A 21,399-nucleotide genomic window follows, 5' to 3' on the forward strand; every position below is an offset into this window, starting at 1 on the left:
GAGGCGGAAAGACGACGGCGTGGGGAGAGCAGTCGGCCACCATCTGTGTGTGTGTGTGTGTGTGTGTGTGTGTGTGTGTGCGATGTGATCACACACGTGCGCATGAAAGCTGACGGATGGCCGGTGGGAGGTGTCCGCTCGTGCACCGTGTGTGATGCTGATTTAAAACACAGCTGATTAGTGTCCGCTACTCTTCAGAGGAGCCGGTCGCTTGCAAGATTTATTCCATTATCTGATAACGTGTGTGTGTGTGTGTGTGTGTGTGTGTGTGTGTGTGTGTGTGTGTGTGTGTGCGCATGAGGGGAGACAACCTTACAGCCCACCCCTGAAAAGCGGGTGATTAATCTCGGAAATTAAAACTGGGTCAACTGTTGACTTATCAGGGCGGTAATTAGCTTTCCCGGTGAAACCACAACACAGTGACACACACTCCTCCACAATCCTCAAAGGCAACACACCAGTTACAATACACTCCTCACAGCCTCACAACAGAACACACTCCTCAGTCACACACTCAACACACTCCTCACAGTTGCACAATAGAACACACTCCTCAGTCTCACACTCAACACACTTCTCACAGTCGCACAGTACAACACACTCCTCAAAATACAGCACACTCACATTTCTCACTGTCTCACACTCCTCACAATCTCACACTTCTGACAGTCTCCCTCTCAACACACTCCTCACAATACAACACACTCCTCCCAGTCACACACTTCTCCACAACAGCATTCTTCTTCACCCCCCCCCCACACACCCACCCACGTCTATGCTCCCATCTCATTACGGAATTGACCTGGAATTGCATCAACCATAACCACAACTCTCCTTTTAATAATTCAGGAGACGAACTACACTGACTTCAACATGGCTTTGTGAATGGTGAATGGTGTCATCGCAAAAAAAAAAAGAGAGAGAGCGCAAAGTCACCACACCACAAAACCTGTCTTCAAAAAGATTGCAATTTCAAGATTCAGGCTCCCTCAAGCTTAAAGTCACGAGGGAAAGCAAGAGAACGTGGCACAGAGCCGAAACAGGCCCTTCCAGTTGGTCGCGTTGTCCTTGTAGGGTGACCTGGCAGGACAAAAGAGTTTCCGCAGGTTGAAGCCCAAGCGACATGTTCTGCTGAGTTACTTACTAGCAGGCGTGCATCGCTTTCCTTGTCTACCCCCCCCCCTCCCCCAGTCAACAGGACCAACCAGCCTCACCAATTAACGCTGGCATCTCAATACTCCCTGTCTGCACAGAGGAGATGGATGGCTGGATTTAGGGAGGTGTGTGTGGGGGGGGGGTATTGCCTTTGCTAGTGATGTGGCTGGAGGTTGGAGGGGGAAAAAAACATACAAAGAACAAGAAAAAGCAAAGAAAAAAAGACACCAGAGAGACTTGTGAATGAACACCTACTGTAGCAGTAGAGCACACCAACAAGATGTCTTTATCCAACACTGACGCCACAAAAGAAGAATCTGTGCATTTGAGGCCAGACAGAAGAGGGCAAATTCTAAAATTAAACATCCATAACATCTCCAGAAAGCAGTTAATAATATGACACCGCTAGCAGAGCCTCAATACAGCAGGCTGTCCCCCTGAGCCCTGGAGAATGTAGGCCAGACGCTGGCCAAGGAAGCTAGCGCTAGCTAGCCCACCTTCATTGTCACCCAAAATCAAAACAATTCCAGGAAGTCTCCACTCGACCGAGAGCTAAACAGCGCAGCGGCTGTGCCGACACTCCCGCGCCGGTCACCCCACTGGCCGACCAGGAAGCCATTTGGACGCTCGTTGTTGCTCTGCTCACACTCTGGGTCTCCACGAAATCGGAGGGACCTCGGAGAAGTGTCCACTAGCCTTCGGCTCCCCTCAGGAGCATGCGCCGTGTGCTTGTCCATTAGCGTGGACACAAACAGAGACAGCTGCTGAGGCCGGACATTAGCATCACTTAGCAAGGGTTCTTACTCTTGTTAAGTGCCCAAGGGGACCAATAAAAAGCATTCATGAGGGTGATAGACAGGCTTTCTCCAAGAGCACAGCAGACGGCTGTTTCACTTTCAGATAGTAGGACCAGCATAGCTTAATCAGCAGATTGGCCTACTGTACCTTTCAGCTTGGTAGGATTTCCACATTCATTATGCATATTAATTTATATATAATTTGCCAGTATTCATTTTGATTATAGAGCAACTATCATTTGCATAGGTTTATCAATATCACATGCAAAAATATAGTGGGATGCATGGAAGAATGCAATCCATAACATTTCAAAATCATCCAAAAAGACAAACACTCATGAACAATAACTGTCCATCCACCATTCTTAATATTTTTCAATGGCGGAGGATGGAACCCTTTGAGTAACCATTTGCGCCCCAGGTTCTTACTGGAACTCCCTGGAGACCCACAAGGTAACGTGAGGGTGTTGGGTGGTGATGTTGGGCACCGCTCCCTCATTCATTACGGCAAAACCGAGGCAAAACAGGATTGATCTCTTGTCAGGGTGCCATGCCCAACATCAAGGCTCTGGCGTCCCCGCGGGACCTATTAGCCACGCGGCTCGAATCCGCCCACTTTGGAGACAATACGCTGCGACAAGCACTGTAATAACAAGTCACAAAACGCCAGCCAGAATGACAAAGAAACGATACAAATAATGGTGATTTAATAAAGCCTTCCTCAATGGGTTTTCTTGGGCTATTTGCATATCAATAAACGAGGAGAGAAGGGAAAGGGGTGGGCGGCAGGATGAAATTAGATTGGCTGTAAGGGTTGTCTTTATCGTCCCCACAATTAATCTGCATCCAGAAACGTCAAAACAATTACACACAAAGCTGAGTGTGTGAGTTAGTACTGTATGTTTTCTGTTTAACAGGGTTATGATGAGTAGGCTTATATTAATCTCTAGCGCGGGGTGCAATGGGGGAATCTACCTTCCAAAGACATATTCCTTCTAGAGAATATGAATCTTTTATACTTCTGACTACATCCCCATTCTCATATTTCACCACCAACCTTACCATGACGTAAATACACAAATTCTATTCCACGATTTCCATTTTGTTTTGTATAAAAAAACCTGTATGTTCTGAATACATTCCACGGAAGAGATGACATTACGCCTCCACAAAGCATACAGTACACACTACTCAACAATGGCCATTTCTGTTGATACCAAGGCATAGCACAGCAGGCCATTGCTACTATTGACTAGCCCTGCCTTCAACGTGTATGCTAATTCTCTCCCAGTGCATTGTCTGGTCTTCGAGAGGCTGTCTCGGGCTTTTAAGGGGACAGGCCGACTGAGCTGAAAGCAATCACCTCGGACTCGCTGGTCACCACTCATGCTGAATCGGCCAGTCAGTCTGCACTACAGAGGAGCCTAGTGTTTATGCTGCCTCTAACACACCCAACTATGTGAGGTGTTCAGAGCATTCACACACACACACATTTTGCACATTTTGCAGGGGTGAAAGGCCTTTTGAGTACCTGAGTTTCGAGTTTTCAGCCTTGATTATTCAGATCCCTTTAGAGCAAAAAAACCTGTATCCGTCCATACAATTTTGAGCTTTAATGCCATTATGTGCATTTAAGACATCCTAAAGCCATCTGGCACCTTGTGGAGGCACATGCAGCAAAGAAAAGCTGTGTGTGTGTGTGTTGTCCAGGTGTGGGTGGACTTTAGGCCTCATTTAGGCATCGGCTCTGAATGTCAATCATCCATGTGTGTTTGGCCCCAGGAGACCAGGACCCGATTGGTGACACAGACAGATGCTATCTGAACTGGTTTTGCTGCACACCTGCGCACGCATGCACACACACACACACACACACACACACACACACACACACACACACAAACAGCTGGTTCTACTTATACAGCCAACACCTGGTCGATAAGTTCCACTAATTAGCAAACCCTGATGACAAGTGCCAAAAGAAACTTTCAGCATGAAATAAAAAAAGAATCATTTAAATAACTGGACTAACTCCCTTCTGACAGAGCACTGCAACTCTCCTCTCACACAGGAGAAAAGCATTCCACTGATCCGTTTTCTCCCCTTTGTCATTATACTGTGTCCTACTTGGCTTGCCATAGCATGTTCTCCGACTCCCAGAGCAACATCATCACCCGTCATCTCCTGAGTTACACAATCGAATGTGGAATGTCGGCAGTGTAAAACCACATGGCCTGAAATACCACTAAGTTATGTGTCATAACACAATCAATTAGTCACGGTCTGGAAAGGCGCAGCATCTACTACCAGTCTATTGTTTATTTGAGGTGGGTGTTTGATTAGCCATGTGTTAGCAGTTATCGCGTGCTTGAATAGTTCAAATGGCATTCAATCAGACATGGCACCCACATGGAATGGAAACAGGGTGTGATGGAGTAACTTGTCCTCCTTGAAATATGGGCAGTTGATTGCATACTCATAATCTTTCTCATCATTTCACTGTACGTCAACTGAATCATTGTGCCCCACCCCCCACGGCAAATGTAATGTAAATGTAATAATCCACAGACGTCACCCTGGAAGAACAATTTCCTTAACTTCCTTAATGCAAGCAGCGTGAGTGAAATGTCAGCAGCTCAACTCAAGACTCAAACAGGCTTGAGAAAGTCAAGCAGACCAGGGGCCAACAGTCAATCCCAATCCCAGTCATTCAGGCTAATTGATGCTGTTGGCTGACAAACTGGCCATTTGAGAGTGGGTGGGTGGGCTGGAGAGGGGGAGGGGGAGGGGCTGGATTGGACATCTCCATTGTGTCGCCATGGTTACAGGCAGAGAAACAGCCAGCTGTGGGCTGACTGGGAGAGCGGTGCAGCTCCGCTCTCCTTCCAGGACGGACACACAGGGAGAACGCTGACCCCATATGAACCCACATCAAGCAGCGCAGAGGACCAGGGGAGAGGTGTGGTGTGTGGAGAGGTTGGGATATAGGCACACTTGGTTGACAGAGATAGAACAAAAAGGAGGTCAGCAAGAAATAAAAAAAGACAAAAAAGTGAAGGATGGACAGATACAGACAAACAGGAGAGAGAGAAAGGCAGACAGATGAGGAAAAAAAGAGAATAACTGAAATGAGGCCCATCGTCTCACTGGGTGTGAATAACACACAACTTAGATGGATGGGGAGTGTGTGGGAGTGTGTGAGGGTGTGTCATTTTCCACACGCTCATTCTGACACACTCGCTCTCACCGTCAGTGTCAGTGTGTGGGGTGAATTCCGTAGTGAGGACAGGGGAGGGGGGGGGGGGGTCCAAGACCAGAGAGCAGACATGTGACTGTGCATGATGCCACCCTGCTGGAGATGCTTCACTCGCTCCAGCTCCAAGATTAGCTGCTGTCTGATAACAGGTCATGTGCGGCTGGAGGAAGCAGCCATCATTCAGGAATGTGCTCGCTATCAAGAAGAGCATCTGCGGTTTCACGCAAAATCAGATACAACGAAGAACAAACTTTCAGGAGCTGAACACCGGGAAATACTGTACACCCCGTCTCTTCTGAAAGCATTTCTCTCTCTCCCTCTCTCTCTCTCCTCTGAGATGTAAAATGATATTTAAGGGGCCAATCCCATTTAGTTTACTTGGTTATTCTATTTAGCATGGAATAAGACATTAGTGTAGCTAGACACTCGACAATAAATCTGTCCTGTCCTGTGTTGCTGCTATATCTGAACATGCGGTTCCTCTGCCTGCATATGGGTGTTTGTCATCATCGTTATTGAGTTAGGCTCATCCCAGCATAATTGGTTTGGCAAGGACAATCACATTGGCTCCAAACTGAGAGATGCACTCAGGTTGTTAAAGCAAGAAGGAAACAGACACAACTGCGGTAGAACAAAGAGCTGCTTGTGTCATGTCCAATACACACAGACACACACACAGATACACACACAGATAGGCCTGAGGGGACCAACGCTATGTCACTCTTGTTAAAAACAAACAAACGTGAAAAACTAATTTTGCTGGTTCATTCAAGTCGTGTCCCAATGGGCCTCCAGCTACAGTAGAAGAACTTGAAATCTGTAGAAATCCAGCCTCAGCTTGGCCAAATGGCCAAAAACACTCACCAGATCACTGCTGGGTTCAACAACTTACAACCATTTTAAGACCATAATGAATTAAATTTCAGACCAATTGTGAAACTAAATACTGGCAAAAAAAATACAAAGAACAGCATGAGGGAAAGTCGGACTTCTAAAATGTCAAGCACAGCAAATGTCCTAACTTGAACTTGAAAAATACAATGCCAAACAACTGGCCATTCATTGTAGAAATAGTTAATGTCGACCTATTTCAATGCATTTACAACCAAGCACGTAAAATGCTAATTATAATACTTTTTAAGGCTTCAAATTCATACATTGTAGACCTCTACAGACTGTTCTAAGACCCTGCGGAATGCCTGTGGCTCAGTACCAGAGAAAGAAGCTGTCAGTCGGTCAGCTGTGTGTGATGTGAGGGTATGCAAAGTCTCTATTTGCATAGCGCTGGTCACTGCTCTCTTATCTCCTTGCCGCAGGCCAGAGCACAGAGGACCAACGACCACCACTCTCCGGCAGGCCTGGTGGCCAGGGACTGGCTATCGCGGGGAAGCGTTTCTCACTTTCATTGTTCTACTAAAAACAACCTGCCAGTGCAGCCGAGCTTTTACAATGGAGTCACAGAAATCAATGGAAGTCGTCGATACATCCATCTGCACAATTACCACCATTTTGTTGTGTGTGCGCGTGTGTTGCTCGTTGTGATAAACTGCGTGTGCATGATGTGTTTGTTTGTGTGTCTGTCTGTCTGTGTGTGTGTGTGTGTGTGTGTGTGTGCTGCCCAGCAAAAAGTCCCTCTCCTGTCTGCCTCTGTATGATTGCTCAGCATTTGCATCATTCACCTCCTGCGTAACTGCAAGGGCAGAATACGCAGGACTGTGGTGGTGTGTGTGACCGCAACGGTGGCCAGTTTAGTTAATGAGTCAACAGTCAAGGATCTGGGGTGAGAATAGCTTAGTATACGGTAGGATAAAGTGGGCATGTGGAGCAGAGATGAGATGACCTCACCAACTGACGACTGGTTGACCTGGGCTTGATTTCCCAATCCTGCCTTTCTGACACCTGATTTTTTTTTTTTTTCAAAAACCTGAATTGATGTTTATAAAAGCTGCAAAATTCTCCAGTTAAAAGTATATACATTTGTGGTGTCCAGTAAGCAGAACCAAATCAGACTGGTTGCAGGAACAGTGAGACCCATGGGTGTAAAATGGGGAAGAGTTTATAAAAATCGTCATTCATTTCTCTGTGAAACTGAGAGAATCATATCACAGAAATAGCTTCACCTAATGGGAAGCAATGTTGTGCTCAGTCTACAAGCTCCTACAAACAGTATGACATCCATCCAAGTGGGTAGTGAAGCTAACTGACTAGCTGTGGTGGCTTCTCTAGGTTAGGCAAAGAAAATAAATATAAAAAAAGAAAAACTGAGCGAAACTGGAAGTCACAAACTCATCGCCGTGGTGACAGTCAGCTAGGTCACCTCGGAGACGTGTCACTCAGATGCTCAGACTCAGAAGACTGGCCGAGAGGAGAGGAGATCTCACTGCACTGAGATGCCCGTCACTCACAGCCAGCCTGAGACCTAAAGCAATAAGGCCTATCATGCTGAAATAAGCCATGGAGGAGACAGTGTGAGGCAGATATCACAGCAGATGTAATAAACAGTCAGCTGATATTGTTTATTTATTTATTTTTTTTTTAATTAAGCAGGATGTCAATCTACACACAACCCATAATGTCATCCTCTGTAACGATTAGCCTCTGTCATCCTGTCCATACGCAACCAGTACAGTGTATACTGAAAGTATATCTATCAGCCTTGAAAGGCTTGTTTAGGCTAAGTTACATTTTATAGTCAGTGACAAGATATCAACAGGGAGATTTCCAATTCAGTGAAAGAATTCATGTATTTTTCTTACAACTAAAAAACAGAGACCACACATCCCCAGCTAGCCACAATGTGAAGCAGAGAAAATCATTGTCTCGCTGCGTGTGCACAAGAAAGCTATGACTCTAAAAGCAACCTTGGACCCACCATCCACTAAGTCAAACCATTCTGCTTTTTTCAGGAAGCAACACATCATCACACTGCATCATTTCAACAGAAAACCGAACACCAGAGAGTGAGACAGAGCAAACCAAACCCTCTGAAATCGAGCTGGAATGTGCTACTTCCTCCTTGGGCATAGACGAGTCATTTATGAAGTATTAGTAAAGGAGCCATATAAGGTAGTGCTCCTTTGATGGGGGTAGTGGCCGGTCAGAGGAAGGAAGTTATCAGGAACAGTAGAGGGCTGAGTAGGCTTCGCCCACGGTGACCCATTAGAGAAGCAGCCTCAAGGTCAAACGGCCAATACCACCACCATCACCATTATTATCACGACCGCTACCATCATCATCATCATTCTCATTGCCGTCGACAACGTCATTGTCATCAGTCAACTTCCTGTTTCCTGCCAGAGCTCAGCACACAAGCAGCAGTGACACAGTCTAGTGTGAATGTTCCATATACACACCCCTCTTGGACAATCGCTAACACTTACACACATGCGTCTTAATCTAGCTATGCTGATGTGAAGACACACCCACACGTGCATACAGTCACGCATGCAGACAGATACTGTATGCACACAGACGCACACACAAACACGCAGGTACAAACACAAAAACTGCATACAAACACATACACACACACACACACATACACACTACAGGAAGTGAGAGTGGTTGAAGGCCACATGCTTTGAAATAAGCCTCTTCCTGTTGAAATGTCTTTTTGACAATTAAATCAACCCACACTCACCAGTGGAGCACACTTAGCAAGAAACACAAAGTCAAAGTCACAAAAAAGACACTTCCATCTAGCAACAGAAACCTTAATGTTTTCTTAATCAGTTGGTATTTAGCAATCCCCACCAAATTAACCCCGAATTCAGTCCTCTTAAAAATAGTACAGGCATAGCCAAGATAGTACAAGTAACAGTAGCCCACTGCAGTCCGATGTCAGTTGGCTCTCATAAAGTTCAGTGTCCTGAAACTGTGTACTGAGAGCAGAGTGCTGCTGGAAACTCCGTATTAGTCAATTACTCACAATGAGGCGCTTCTTCAGATTAGAAGCAGCGCTAGACTGAAATGACCCCAGATCAGCACGAGTCATTTACAAATTAGGCAGGAACATATAGCCTCCAAGAGGGTGTCACCGTGCGTGCTGTTACAAGAGGTCCAGGTGATAATGAAGAGGATGGGGGTTCAGATGGGACAACTGCACGAAGGGGAGTGAAATTTAGAAAGACTGTGTCACAGCCCGAACCACTGATGAGTTTAGGATTCCCCTACTTCCTGCCTAGGCACAAATCTCTGTCATACCTTTGCTCGTGTCAGGAAAAGCTGAGAACTGAACAAGGTCAATGAAGGTCACTGAGGGTCAGAGCAAAAATAACTGGAAAGGGAGACATCCGTCAGGAGACCCGTTCCTGCTCATTTTCAGAGAGCGATGACAGAAAGCATCCAGGAACATCCTGCCTACAGATTCACTCGACTGCGTTTCCCTTCAGCTTCACTGAACGACCACCATGATAACTAGGAGTGTTTGAAACGATAACTGTCAATTAAGGACAGTCGTTGTTCAGCAGCTATGCTTCCAAGATACATGCACTTAAATCCTGGGACCCTGGAACATATGTTCAAGTCCAGTTGCAGTCCTCCAGGCCAGGGACACAAGCACGGCTGTTGGTCTTCTGTTTCATTCCCTATAGTCCAATTACCACAATACCAAATGGACCTCTTCCAGCCAGACAGATAAGCTGATCTTGAAGCATTTCCTGTAGTTTTGACATTGGCTGTTGAGATTAGGATGAATTACTCCAACACCTCTGAGGTCCCAACCACTGAGATGAGAGTATTCACCCCTCCCAGCCTCTTGTATAATCTTGTATCTTCTTGACCATGCCAAAGAGCCAGACAACCCACATCCTGAATCATGGTGAGAGTATTCATTCACACAGGCAGACCTGTCATGGCTAGACTCCCATTAAGGGAGTGGTAACTGCAGGCAACCACAGACTTGAGAAACCAAAGAATGGGGGAGATTTGAAAGACCATAAAGATTGCATCACAAAAGGGATGCAAAGGGATCAAGTGTGAGAACATGTAGTTGAAGAGGTTTTGAAATTACATTATTTCCTGTCTTGGACTGACGGCAGCCCATGTTCTCATTGGTGAGTCAGATCATTAAAAAAAAATCCCAGAGAAGAAAAAGAAGAAAATAATAGATCTTCACATCAGGCTACCTCATAGATGAGACATAATCACATACGCAAACACCTAGGGCGTAGTAGTGCTGTGAGAGTGTGACACAATCACAAGTGCACTGCACGACCAGTCTGCCTTGAGGAATGCTCACTTCTCAGCCATTTCAGGGGGTGGGGAGGGGCCCCTTAAGAAGCTCCATAGGCCAATTCATTTAGCCAACAAAGGCAATTTCACAGAACCGTAAGACCAAGGCAGTTTCTCCTACCCTCACTAAAACTCCCACCCTCCCTTCTTCTCTGTCTGTCACTCTCTCCTTCCGTGGTTACACTCTCCCTCCCTCATTCTCTCTCCTGCTAGCCGACATTAGCATGTAAATGGCGACGCAGCCAGCTTAGTGCCAAGAGCTGGGAGACCCCGCTAAACAGGCTCCGGCATTCAGCCCAAGGATGAGAGGGTCTCTCCATAACTCAGTCCTGTGGGGCCAACGGAAGATTCTGAAGATTCTAGAACCTGTCTGGAACAAAGAGTCACCTCTTTCAGGGGTGGTTACGCGGTTACGGCAGAGCAGACAGCCCGCTCTGGAAATGGACTGGGCCTGATTCGTCTGTCTAACAACATACTGTAGAAGCAGATGGAGAACTAGCCAATTGGTGAGGTAGCACTGACATTCTTAAATTTCCATGACTCCTATACCTAACACACTTGGTCAAATTCAGTGCATTGCTCCTGATGGGCCACAAGCTAATGGAAGACAAACCTCCACACAGTGGTTTGGTTTGAGCCATCCCATGCCATTTACACTCAAGCACAAATATCAACAACCTTTCACCAGCATTATGGACTGCTTCTTTCTTTAAGTGGAATAAATCAACCACTCTGAATAACTGTTTGGACACCATCCTACTATTGAAGCAGCAAGAGAGAGTTTAGATACTGCAAGATTTAACCCTCAGGCATCCTGTCTGACTGGAGAGCGTTGTTTACACACGGGGTCAATGAGAGAATGTGTGGACTGGAGCACGTTACTGTTTGCTATAGCTTAGAAAAACACTAAGTTTGGAGGGGTTCCTATCTCTTATCTGAAGTTTTACGTCTAGCTGTACTTTATAAACTCAGCTCTGGGACGTGGGCTCAGTTTCTCCAATCGAACGAGGTCGAGGTATGGCATCCTGAACTGAGATATGATAAGAATACCGAGAACTTCCACTGAGATGTGATAAGAATACATGTTTGCTTGCTATACCAGTGAAACATTTCCTTTATGCGGATCAACTCCTCTAAAGAGCTCAAATGTCCACTGCCTACTGTCTTGTTCTCACCTTACCACTTACCTTAACTCTATAAACTCTTATAGATACAACCATACAGCTACAGCCAGACCTAATCAGCTTCATGCTCTATGCATTGGATGAGTTTAGAGGTCAGAGAGCCTGTTCTATTCCAGGAGCTCGCTCTGATGAGGAACTGTGTGTACCAGCTTCATGCTGTATGCATTGGATGAGTGTATAGGTCAGCAAGCATTTTTGATTCCAGAAGCTTGCCCTGATGAGGAACCGTGTGTGCTTCTGCTGCATCTGTGGTTGCTGGCCCGTTACCCGATACCCCCGACAGCCTGTCCCAGTCAACAAGGCAATCCCAATGAACAGCGCACTGTAAAGGTCAATCGAATTAGCCATACAAAGCTTATCAGACGTGGGTCATTCTAAGCAACAACCAACGAATAAAGGGCAATGTTGTGTAGTGGTGACAGGCAGAAGGTCTCCATAAACGAAGATAGCCGCACTGGCCTAGTGGTCACGCTCATAAATAGCAAAAGGGTTCTTCCGTTGCGACCACACTTGTGAGAACACCTCTTGTGTTCACAAACCCCTGAAACCACCAGTGCAGCAAACACACATTTTTACTGGCTAACTGAAGAAAGTCTACCACAGAGCCCGCATCCGCTAAAGATCTACCGGCGCAGAATGTTACACCAGAAAAACAGGGGTCAAAGGTTAAGGTCAAAGACGCTACTGGTACTGTATGCTTCTGTGAATATCTGTGTGTTAATCCATTAGCAAAGTCCAAATTGATAATAATATTATTTGCATTGCCTTTGCCTTCTGGTGGTGAGGAAGAGGAAAGCTGTTGTGAGTATTATGGGGTGCTACTTCTCTTCCATGAGAGCAGAGCCAGTAAGTAAGACATCCATCACCGGGCGTCAGGGTGGAGAGTGGTTGTCTAGACTACCCCACTGGTGCCAAGGACGCAGATGGGGAAGGCAGCAAATCACTCGGATGAACAAAAAGGTGCTCAGACTGTGGCCCGCCTGTGGCCCAGGTCTGGCATCGATCAGAACTGAAATGGTCTCAAGGTGAAGGTGCTTAACACAGCCCAGGGCCTTTGCTTTTGGGGGGGGTGGGGGTGTTATCTGGTTTGAGCAGGCCACGGAGAGAGACAGCAATTGGGAGGAAGTGTTCAGTGGGAGAAGGACAGGAAGAATCAGAATGAAAGCAGATTCATACACGTGTCAGGATGAAGGGTAAGACTGGCCTATCGTCGCCAGATCAGAAGCACACCTGCTCAAGAGCCCAGTGCCAAGCTGCTGGTGCCCATGTTTACAGTGGCACCTATCTTGCCATGTTGTGAACTGACGTGCTGTTATGAAATGCAAGGCACCAGCCATTGAGAATTCTGGGCTATGATTCCCTCTTGAGTTCCTCTTTATTAAGCCATATGTGCTGTGGGGAGACTAATCTTGATTGCGTCCTGACTCAAGAACAAATTGGAAGAAACAAGCGTGCGTAATACTTCTATGGCAAGTTCTAGATTCATGCCATATGGATTAGACGCTGGAATGAAACAGGCAGTCTTCCTCTCATCTTCCTCACCTGACACAAAACACTTCCTCTCCCTGCACAAAACTTGCTCTCTTTGCACAAAACACTTGTCTTACTCTCCTCGCACAAAACACTCGTCTTGCTCTCCTCGCTCAAAACACTCCTCTTCCTCCTCTCCTCACACGAAACACTGGTCTTCCTCTCCTTGTACAACACACTGGCGAGGAGGAGGGGATGCTGAGGGCTGCTCTGCTCTCTGCTCATGCAGACCAGACAGACAGAGCTCAAGTCTGCAGAGCGGCTTTCAGCAGCTTCATCCTCTGTATACCACATTGGGCACAACTGATTCATTTGAACATGCTTATCTTCCCGAGAGAGAAATATCTGAATATCTGTGAAACGGTGCCGTGGTAATCCTATTGCTGTGTTACTCTCAAGAGTGCCAAGTACACACACACACACACACACACACACACACACACAAACACACACACACACACACACACACACACACAAAGACTGGGAAAGTTCCTGTGGAATGTGAGAAGGGGGGGGGGGGGGGGGGGGGGGGGCGCTTAATGAAAGAAATCCCCATTCCCATTGACTGAAGTAATGTTGGCCAGCAGGACAGACAGGTTTTGCAGTAATTCAGTCACATGTGCATGTGTGTGTGTGTCAGTGTGTGTGCGTGTGTGAGAGAGAGGTGTGTGTGTCACTATGCAGTGCTACAATTCCCTAGCAGACCCTGAAAAGCCCTGGTTTCTGCTCAGTAATATTTTCTGCTCCCTCACTTGGCTCATTCGAGTTTCCCACTCGCTCTCGCCGGGACAGAAGATCCTCTTGAGAGCAGGCCGTAAATATTTCCCCCGTTCTCACTGGGCGGTTTACATTGGCATTGTGTCCAAGCCTGCATTCCTCTTCTGGGCTAACTGATTAGCCTTATCGACGTGCAGCACAAGGCAAACAGGCAGCATCAGCCTGATAAAGATCATCCACACCCTACGACAGGGAAGTAGATTTGCATTCTGACTTGGCCTTTCAAGCAGTGCAGTCACCAAGCATTCCTGGGTCCTCCCCCCACCTACACACACACACAGACATCAGGTGTTCTCTGCCTGACGGGATGTCTGCTAGTATCAAAACTACGTACATGGATGACAATGATGCTCTTAATCAAGGGAAACTCCTCGAAGGCCTTGATGTGTATATGTTCCATAGCGTTTGATAAAATTCAGTGGATGACAATATGTGAAATATATGGTACACATCCACATGACAGTCTAGCATACAAAGTAGATGGAGGGCAGTTTGAATATGTATCAGTTACACAGTAAGAAGTAGCGGGGGTGACATGCAAAGGTATCAAGAACATGACATGTGAGCGTGTGTGTGTGTGTGTGTGTGTGTAGCATGTGTACATATCCATTACAGTATGTAAGACTAAATGGGTCTCTCTTCTTTGCCAATGTCTATCATCCACAGTCATAAAACACAACAAGCCACACATCTCAACCAGTTTGGTCTCTTCTGTGGATTCGGCACGGCCAGGCTAGTTGCTGACGGACCATAACGGTTCACACATGGGTCCCACAATGGTTCACCAAAGAGTGGGGCAGAGCACTCTAAAATTAGCCTAGAAATCTAGACGCCCCTAGCGGCAGTAAAAGGCATTTGGCTAGCGGGGCAGTCTAGGCACGATCCATAGAACTGGGAAGCTGAGAAACCGAGAAACGGACGGGCAATCATAGCGGTGGGCGGGCTTAACATAATGGTGACTGACATGCGACCAGAAGTTGCGACGGTAACGCATCCTGCTATTTGAAAACAAGAAGATGATTCGTTTAGCGTTATCCTATTGCGGAGAGGGAATTTGAAAGACCACTGTTTATACCACCCCTCCGATTGAGCCCTGCCTACGGTGAGTTCCCAGACCCTACATCTTGATGTGGGTCTGGCTTGTCAGGCTACTCTACAATATTTGGTAGCCTCATTAGGGTTACACCCCACAGCATTTATAGTCAGAGCTTCTGTGTGTTTAGAGACCAAACCATGTCCCAGCGGAGACCACTGCAGAGAAATCGCAACACAACCAAGATTACACTATACTGGAAACCAGCGCTGCTGAGGCGGAGATATAGGAAATTGCTTCACGAGGATGCCTTATGGCAGTCTGGTGATTTAACCGAACCTACTTTTAAACTGGGATGAATGGCTCTGGATGTGGATCGGTTCTGAGTGCAATTGTCAATTCAACAGACATGAATTGTGGACAACTCCTGGTGCATTGTGTGTAACTGCTAGCTGTGATGGGTTCTCTTCCTGTCTGTAGCACCGAGACACCTTTTATTGAGGGTATATATGACAATGTAACACACACATGCATGTTTGAACTGTATATGAGAGCCCTACTTCTCGGACTGATGATTCCAGAAACAGACCTCAATGTATAACTTCCTACAACTAGTACCACACCACGTCCTAAAGTTCTAATGACATGTGTGAAGAAGAATATCCTTTATAGGACAAAAGACTCTATCTATCTACAGTAGATTGCTTGCTTCTCAAGAGATCAATCTCTCGAGCCTGTGGTCGCCTCCACACCAGATGTCAGCCGCTTCAGACATGCACTCATTCAATCCATCAAGAGGAATAATTCTCCTGGGGCACATGCATGCAATGTCCTCAACATCTGGAGTCACTGCCTGCTATGCACACGATTGTCCATGGATAATAACAATAATCTCACTGAGAGTAGAAACCATTTAATCTACAGAGTGCTTTTTCTCTCTCCATCACCAGACTAATTGTTCCTATTACCAAAGTATTACCTGGCAACCCAGCTGTGACTTTGTCCAAGAGCATTTCAGGAATCAAGATATTTATATTGTGTAATGTCTTTCGTGGAAAAGCCCAGTCTGATTGATTTCCCCCTGGCAACCTCAAGTATCGATAAGGAAGCACTTTACTCGGCAAACGCCTGTTGGGAGTTTGAGAAACCCTTTTGGATGCGTCATCACATGCTTTTGCTGAAGGTCATGATTCTTATGCAGGGCACCTCCAGTGAGATTATGTCTGCTCAGCATCTCATTAAACGATAATGTCAGTACACAGTTATGTCCTTGAGGAGAGATCCAAAGCAGGCGGAGAAGCATGCAAGAGGCTGCGATGGTCATCCTCAGGTCAACACACTGCTCGATCATGACACACTGCTGGAGACTCTACTGAGTGGTGCACTAACTCACAGCAAGAGAATGGACACCCTCCTCCTACCCCCGTCCTCTCAGTGCAGTTCTGTCCTGTCACTGAAGCCTCTAGTCTCTTACGTAACTGGCAAACAACCTGCAGCCATCAAAAGAGCACATCATGATCCGCCACGATCCAAAGCTCAGTCGCTCGCTCAGCTGGCCGGGTGGCCAGTTCGGGTTATTTTTGGGTCATGGTACATGATCAGTGCACACACACACACACACGTCCGGAAATGAATCAGACCTGGGCTCCCACGGCTATTTTTTGCCGTCACTGGATCCCGGCGTGTGTGCGTCAGCGCCCCTGTCTGTCTGTTTGTCCTTCTCTTCCAGTGATGCATTTGACCCAATGCATGATCATGACTGGGCAATGGAGGGCTTCTTTGGACTGTGACCAGCTCCAGCTCAGTCAGTGACACTGCTGGCTTGGCTGGGAGTCAGTGGTCAGGTAAGTTTGGAGACAGCAGCTCTTTCAGTTCAGTCTTGGGATAGCTGGGACTAACAGCTGGCTTAGGCAGCCAATATGAGAGGCACATCTGTGAATAGCCAGCAGCACAGTAATGACTGGAAGGCTTTACTGTCAGCCACAGTATTAAGTAGGCCATTGAATCTCAACATCTGTGAGACTGACAGTAAGGTTCAGACCGTTACTTGAATATTTGCCTTCATTAGGAAGCCAAACCCAGACGTGCCAACCTGCATTAGCGAATGGTGTTGAAAGTGGGTGTGGTGCGTTTGAATGAACACGTCTGAATTTGGCACAGGCAATAGGCAAAATGGCAGTGGTGCAGTAAGTCCCACAAAACAGGTGCTCAAGGATTCAGGCTTTTAACAGATGAGCGTGATATCGTAATTTCAGTGTCATGACGTAGCTTTGTCCATCATGAACACGTTAAACCAGAGGAACGAGATGACTCTATTGTGAGTGTGACTTGCCCTCAAACGGCTACGCAGCCTGTACGGCCACCGAATCGACACATCAGCATCATGGTTTGGCGAGAATAAGAATAATAGGCTACAGAGTCTAGTAAGAAAATCACATCGGTCAAACAACTCTTGCCATTCATAAATCTGTCAAATAACGACAGACGGGGGATTATCATGTAGCTTATCCCACACGTATGTGAAGAATGTCAAAGTAGGCACGCAATGACTTGACACATGGACACAAAACATCGCTACCTCTTCCATCCTAAACTTACCCAGTGTTTTGACAGCAATCTGTCTAGTAAGCGGTGGCGGCAGGTTAATGCACACCAAATCCACATCCTGATGCAGCAGCACGTCGTCGATCCGGTTGGTGTAAAAGGGCACATCCATCTCCTTGGCTAGCTCCTCAGCTTCCTCTTGCGTTCGTCCCCACAGAGCTTTCACGGAGAAGCCTTCATTCTTCAAGAGGGGGATGATCACCCTCGCGGTCAGGCTAGTGCCAAACACGCCGACCCCGGGCAGCATGGCTCGCCTTTCGCCGTCTTCACAGCTTAACTCCGGACTTCGGTGCTACCATCGCAGCCTCGCAGTGTAGCAACGCGGCAAAAACGCGGAGAAAGGGACAGCGGCTCCTTCACATCAGGTGGCCATCCACCTGCGCATAACGACCCGCTGTCTTGCATTCTCGTACCCGCTCGGCTTGCCTCGTCATGGAAATCGGCCGAGGCAACACCCACCGCCAGTGAACGCTATTAAAATTCAGAATGTTTTAATATCGCTATACGGATGCACCATTCTTATCACAATTTCTTGTAGGCTATGCAACGCAACGCAGTCTGCGGCGCTCTGTACAATGAGCTCGTCGCACTTACTGCCGCTAACCCGTTCCTTTCAGATACACCAGCAGATAATCCGCGTAATTACGTCGGTTAAATACATTTCAAAATTACGATACATCCTCTGAAATTTGGCTAGGTGGGCCCATGGCTTTCGTGGTTCAGAGTGCGGTGGATCCGATATAAAATGCTACTTGTTATTGATGTTGCAGCCCCGTTGTGCCGTGTTCTCTGTGCGCGCGATACGTCACTCTCCCCGTCCAGCCCTCCCCGTTTTTAACTCTTTCAGTTCCGGCTTCTCATGCAATTGTGTGCAAGTGTGTGTGTGAGGGAGCTCGTGTATGTGAGTAACATAACGTCAAGTCAGTGCAATAGTAATAATTTGTGTGTCAGTTTTTTTTCACTGATCTAGTTTAGACCATTTTTATTTTTTGCCTGCTTGATGTAGGCCTATATTTGTTTTTATTCCTTTGTGCGTCTTCTTGTGTGCTGCTCTAGGATATTTTGGTTAGGTTTGTTGAAATTGACATTACATTATACATCTGCTATTTCCTACATGTATGTATGTGTGTTGTTTTCGTGTGCTTGCTCTACCCTTTACCTTACCTTTGGCATTATGACCCAAAGGTCAAAGGTCACAACTACAGCTAGTTCTGGCCATGGTCTCTCAAACTTTTGGGACCAGCACAGCAGTCATTGTCAGCTCTAGAAAGAACTGCAGTGTCACACAGAATGCAAACAAACAGTTATGTAACGGTAAGCATTCTTTACATAGGCTATATGATAGTTAACTGACGCATTTTTACAAATCAGTTTGATACATAGCATCCTAGTATTCAAATATTAAATGTAGTTCAATGTCATATTTCATTACAGATGTTTTATTCATAATGAGATTCTGTGATTATGTAGATCATTGCAGCTTATTATTGGGTGTTTCACTCCAAAGGCATCCTGCTATCGTCCATCTGTAGCTGACATGGACCACTGGACCAATAAACATTAATCATTGACTGATTATATCGATCCTATCAGCATGGCCGGAACATGTCCACCAACACTGCTTAGTACAAATTGCCTGCATTTATTCAAATGTAACATAGTTTTTGTATGTGATAATGTAGTCTATGTAGAAATTCTCACACCGATTCCCCCGTGATAGTTGGGGGGCAGCCGTGTCCTACTGGTTAGGGCTTCAAGCTTGTGACCGAAAGATTGCCGTTCGATCCCCGACCAGTCCACAGCTGAAGTGCCCTTGAGCAAGGCACCTATAACCCCTCACCCCGAGCACCACTGTTGGGCAGGCAGCTCACTGCTCTTGGTTAGTGTGTACTTCACCTCACTTGTATTCACTTCGTGCTGTGTGTGTTCACTAATTCACGAATTGGGATAAATGCAGAGGCTGAATTTCCCTCACGTGATCAAAAAAGTATATATACTTATATATACTTATACTAGTTAACAACACACTATAATAACTGTTTTAGTTTTGAATACTTTGAGATTTATAAAAACTAGCTTCTGTCTCTCATTATGCATTTGTTTACTTGCTACTTGCTTATATAAATGAGATGCTCAGTGCCATTAGAATAGTAGGCTATGAAACTACGTCTTTCAGTGCACTCAGAAATGCAGTGCCCTAGCTTTGAGGTGTCAGAAATTACCCAATGTCAAGAAAGATACAGTACATGTTGAAAAGTATTTGATATACTTTAAATAGAGCTTAGCTGTGTAATCCCAGTTTAGATGTTAACACTGGAGTGCACTCTAACTGCTAAATTGTGTGTGTGTGTGTGTGTGTGTGTGTGTGTGTGTGTGTGTGTGTGTGTGTGTGTGTTTGATAAAAATGGAAATGTTTTTACAGACAAATCATCTTATCAAGGTTTTTCCAGGGAGCTGCTTTGAATCCTGGGAGGAAGAACCCTTGAAGCGAGCAGCGAGCATTTGAATTTCCTGGCCCATGGTGATGATGCGATCACGGCTCACCAGTCTCCCAGACATTCTTGGGAGTGAGCGCATGAGCGCATGGCCACCCCGTCCCTTGTGGGAGGCGAATCTCTTGATCGGCCTGTCACGTCGACTTAATGTACTGATTCCTGCGTGAGAGAGGTGACACAATGTGCCTCCCGAAGGCCAGGAGGGAGTATGTAATGGGATTGTGAGGAGGTTATGTACTTCTTTCATCTGAACCTACAGCTAGAGCCTGGGTTAGCAAGCAGACCTTCCCAGTTGTAATTGAGAGTGGGTCTGGAAAAGGTTCATTGACTTACAGTACGACGTCCTAGTCCAGGCGTAAATTGGTGCACTAAACTCTTATAAAAAATCATTTCAGAAGTGTGCCGTAAACAAAGGTTTTAAAAGGTTGTTGTTGCCATAAGTACAGAAGAATGTAAATTGGAACACAGTCATGGATTAGGAGTTTCAGATTTTCACTGATTTTCAGAAATGAAATAGGCTCTCTAGCAGATCTCTGCAGTCCATAACAGGTGCAATTATGAATTGGGTAAGAATCCAATGCGTAGAATCCAATGCACCTATAATTAAGGTACATGATATCATGCATCCCAAGAAAAACCTGAACATTTCAAAGGAAATCTTTTACAAGGCACTAAAAGTGAATGAAAGTCAACGTCCAGGTCAAAACAAATATTGGTTTACTGAACACAAAATCAAGCCATTCAGCCATTGCCTTCTCAGTCCACTGATGTAAATTCCATAGAAAACAGTGGGTTGAGGCAAAGAGCCATGCACAAGTGTGGACCTAGGAATCTGGATGATCTGGGGATATTTTCTTTTAAAGATGAATGGTCTAAATCAATTGTTTTATTTTCTCCATATTTATTGGGTGTCAAGAGAATATTGTACAGGCAAGCTGTTTTATTGGCAAAGGAATGCTTAAGAAAGTAGAAAGAGGCAGGGGTGGAAATCAATTTGAGTGGCGTGTTTTTGTGTAAAATATTTAATTCTTAAGAGGTTTTCCTTTTTCTGGATTTTTCCTCATTGTTTTCATTGTGGGATTGCAATAGATTACCAACAGATATTTTTTTTATACCTGTTTTAAATTAACTTTAGCAGAGGTGCCAATAATTATGGAGGGTAGAAGCTACTGTAGATGACATTGACGAGTGGCCTGTGAATAGCTAAGCTCCATGTGATGTCATACATGTCACAACTAGCCGCTGGGCCTTTACGCTGTAGCAGTCTCCTCCTCCCATTGTGATGTAATCTGCCGTGCCATGTGTAACTCCCTAGTGGTGTGTGTTGAGCGGCGGG

The 21,399-nt window shown here is 46.0% G+C and overlaps 1 protein-coding gene across 1 annotated transcript in view; it reads right to left on the reverse strand.

The window, feature by feature from the left end:
• Positions 1 to 18,337, reverse strand: part of gfod1 (glucose-fructose oxidoreductase domain containing 1) — a 34,212-nt gene extending 15,875 nt beyond the window's left edge. Inside the window, exon 1 of the mRNA XM_062520629.1 lies at positions 17,563 to 18,337. Coding sequence (XP_062376613.1) covers positions 17,563 to 17,815 — 253 coding nt within the window. The 5' untranslated portion in view covers positions 17,816 to 18,337. The remainder of the gene's footprint in view (positions 1 to 17,562) is intronic.
• Positions 18,338 to 21,399: the final 3,062 nt, after the last annotated feature.

The sequence above is a fragment of the Sardina pilchardus genome, chromosome 19 (assembly GCF_963854185.1).
Source record: "Sardina pilchardus chromosome 19, fSarPil1.1, whole genome shotgun sequence".
In the NCBI taxonomy this organism is placed as follows: domain Eukaryota; kingdom Metazoa; phylum Chordata; class Actinopteri; order Clupeiformes; family Clupeidae; genus Sardina; species Sardina pilchardus.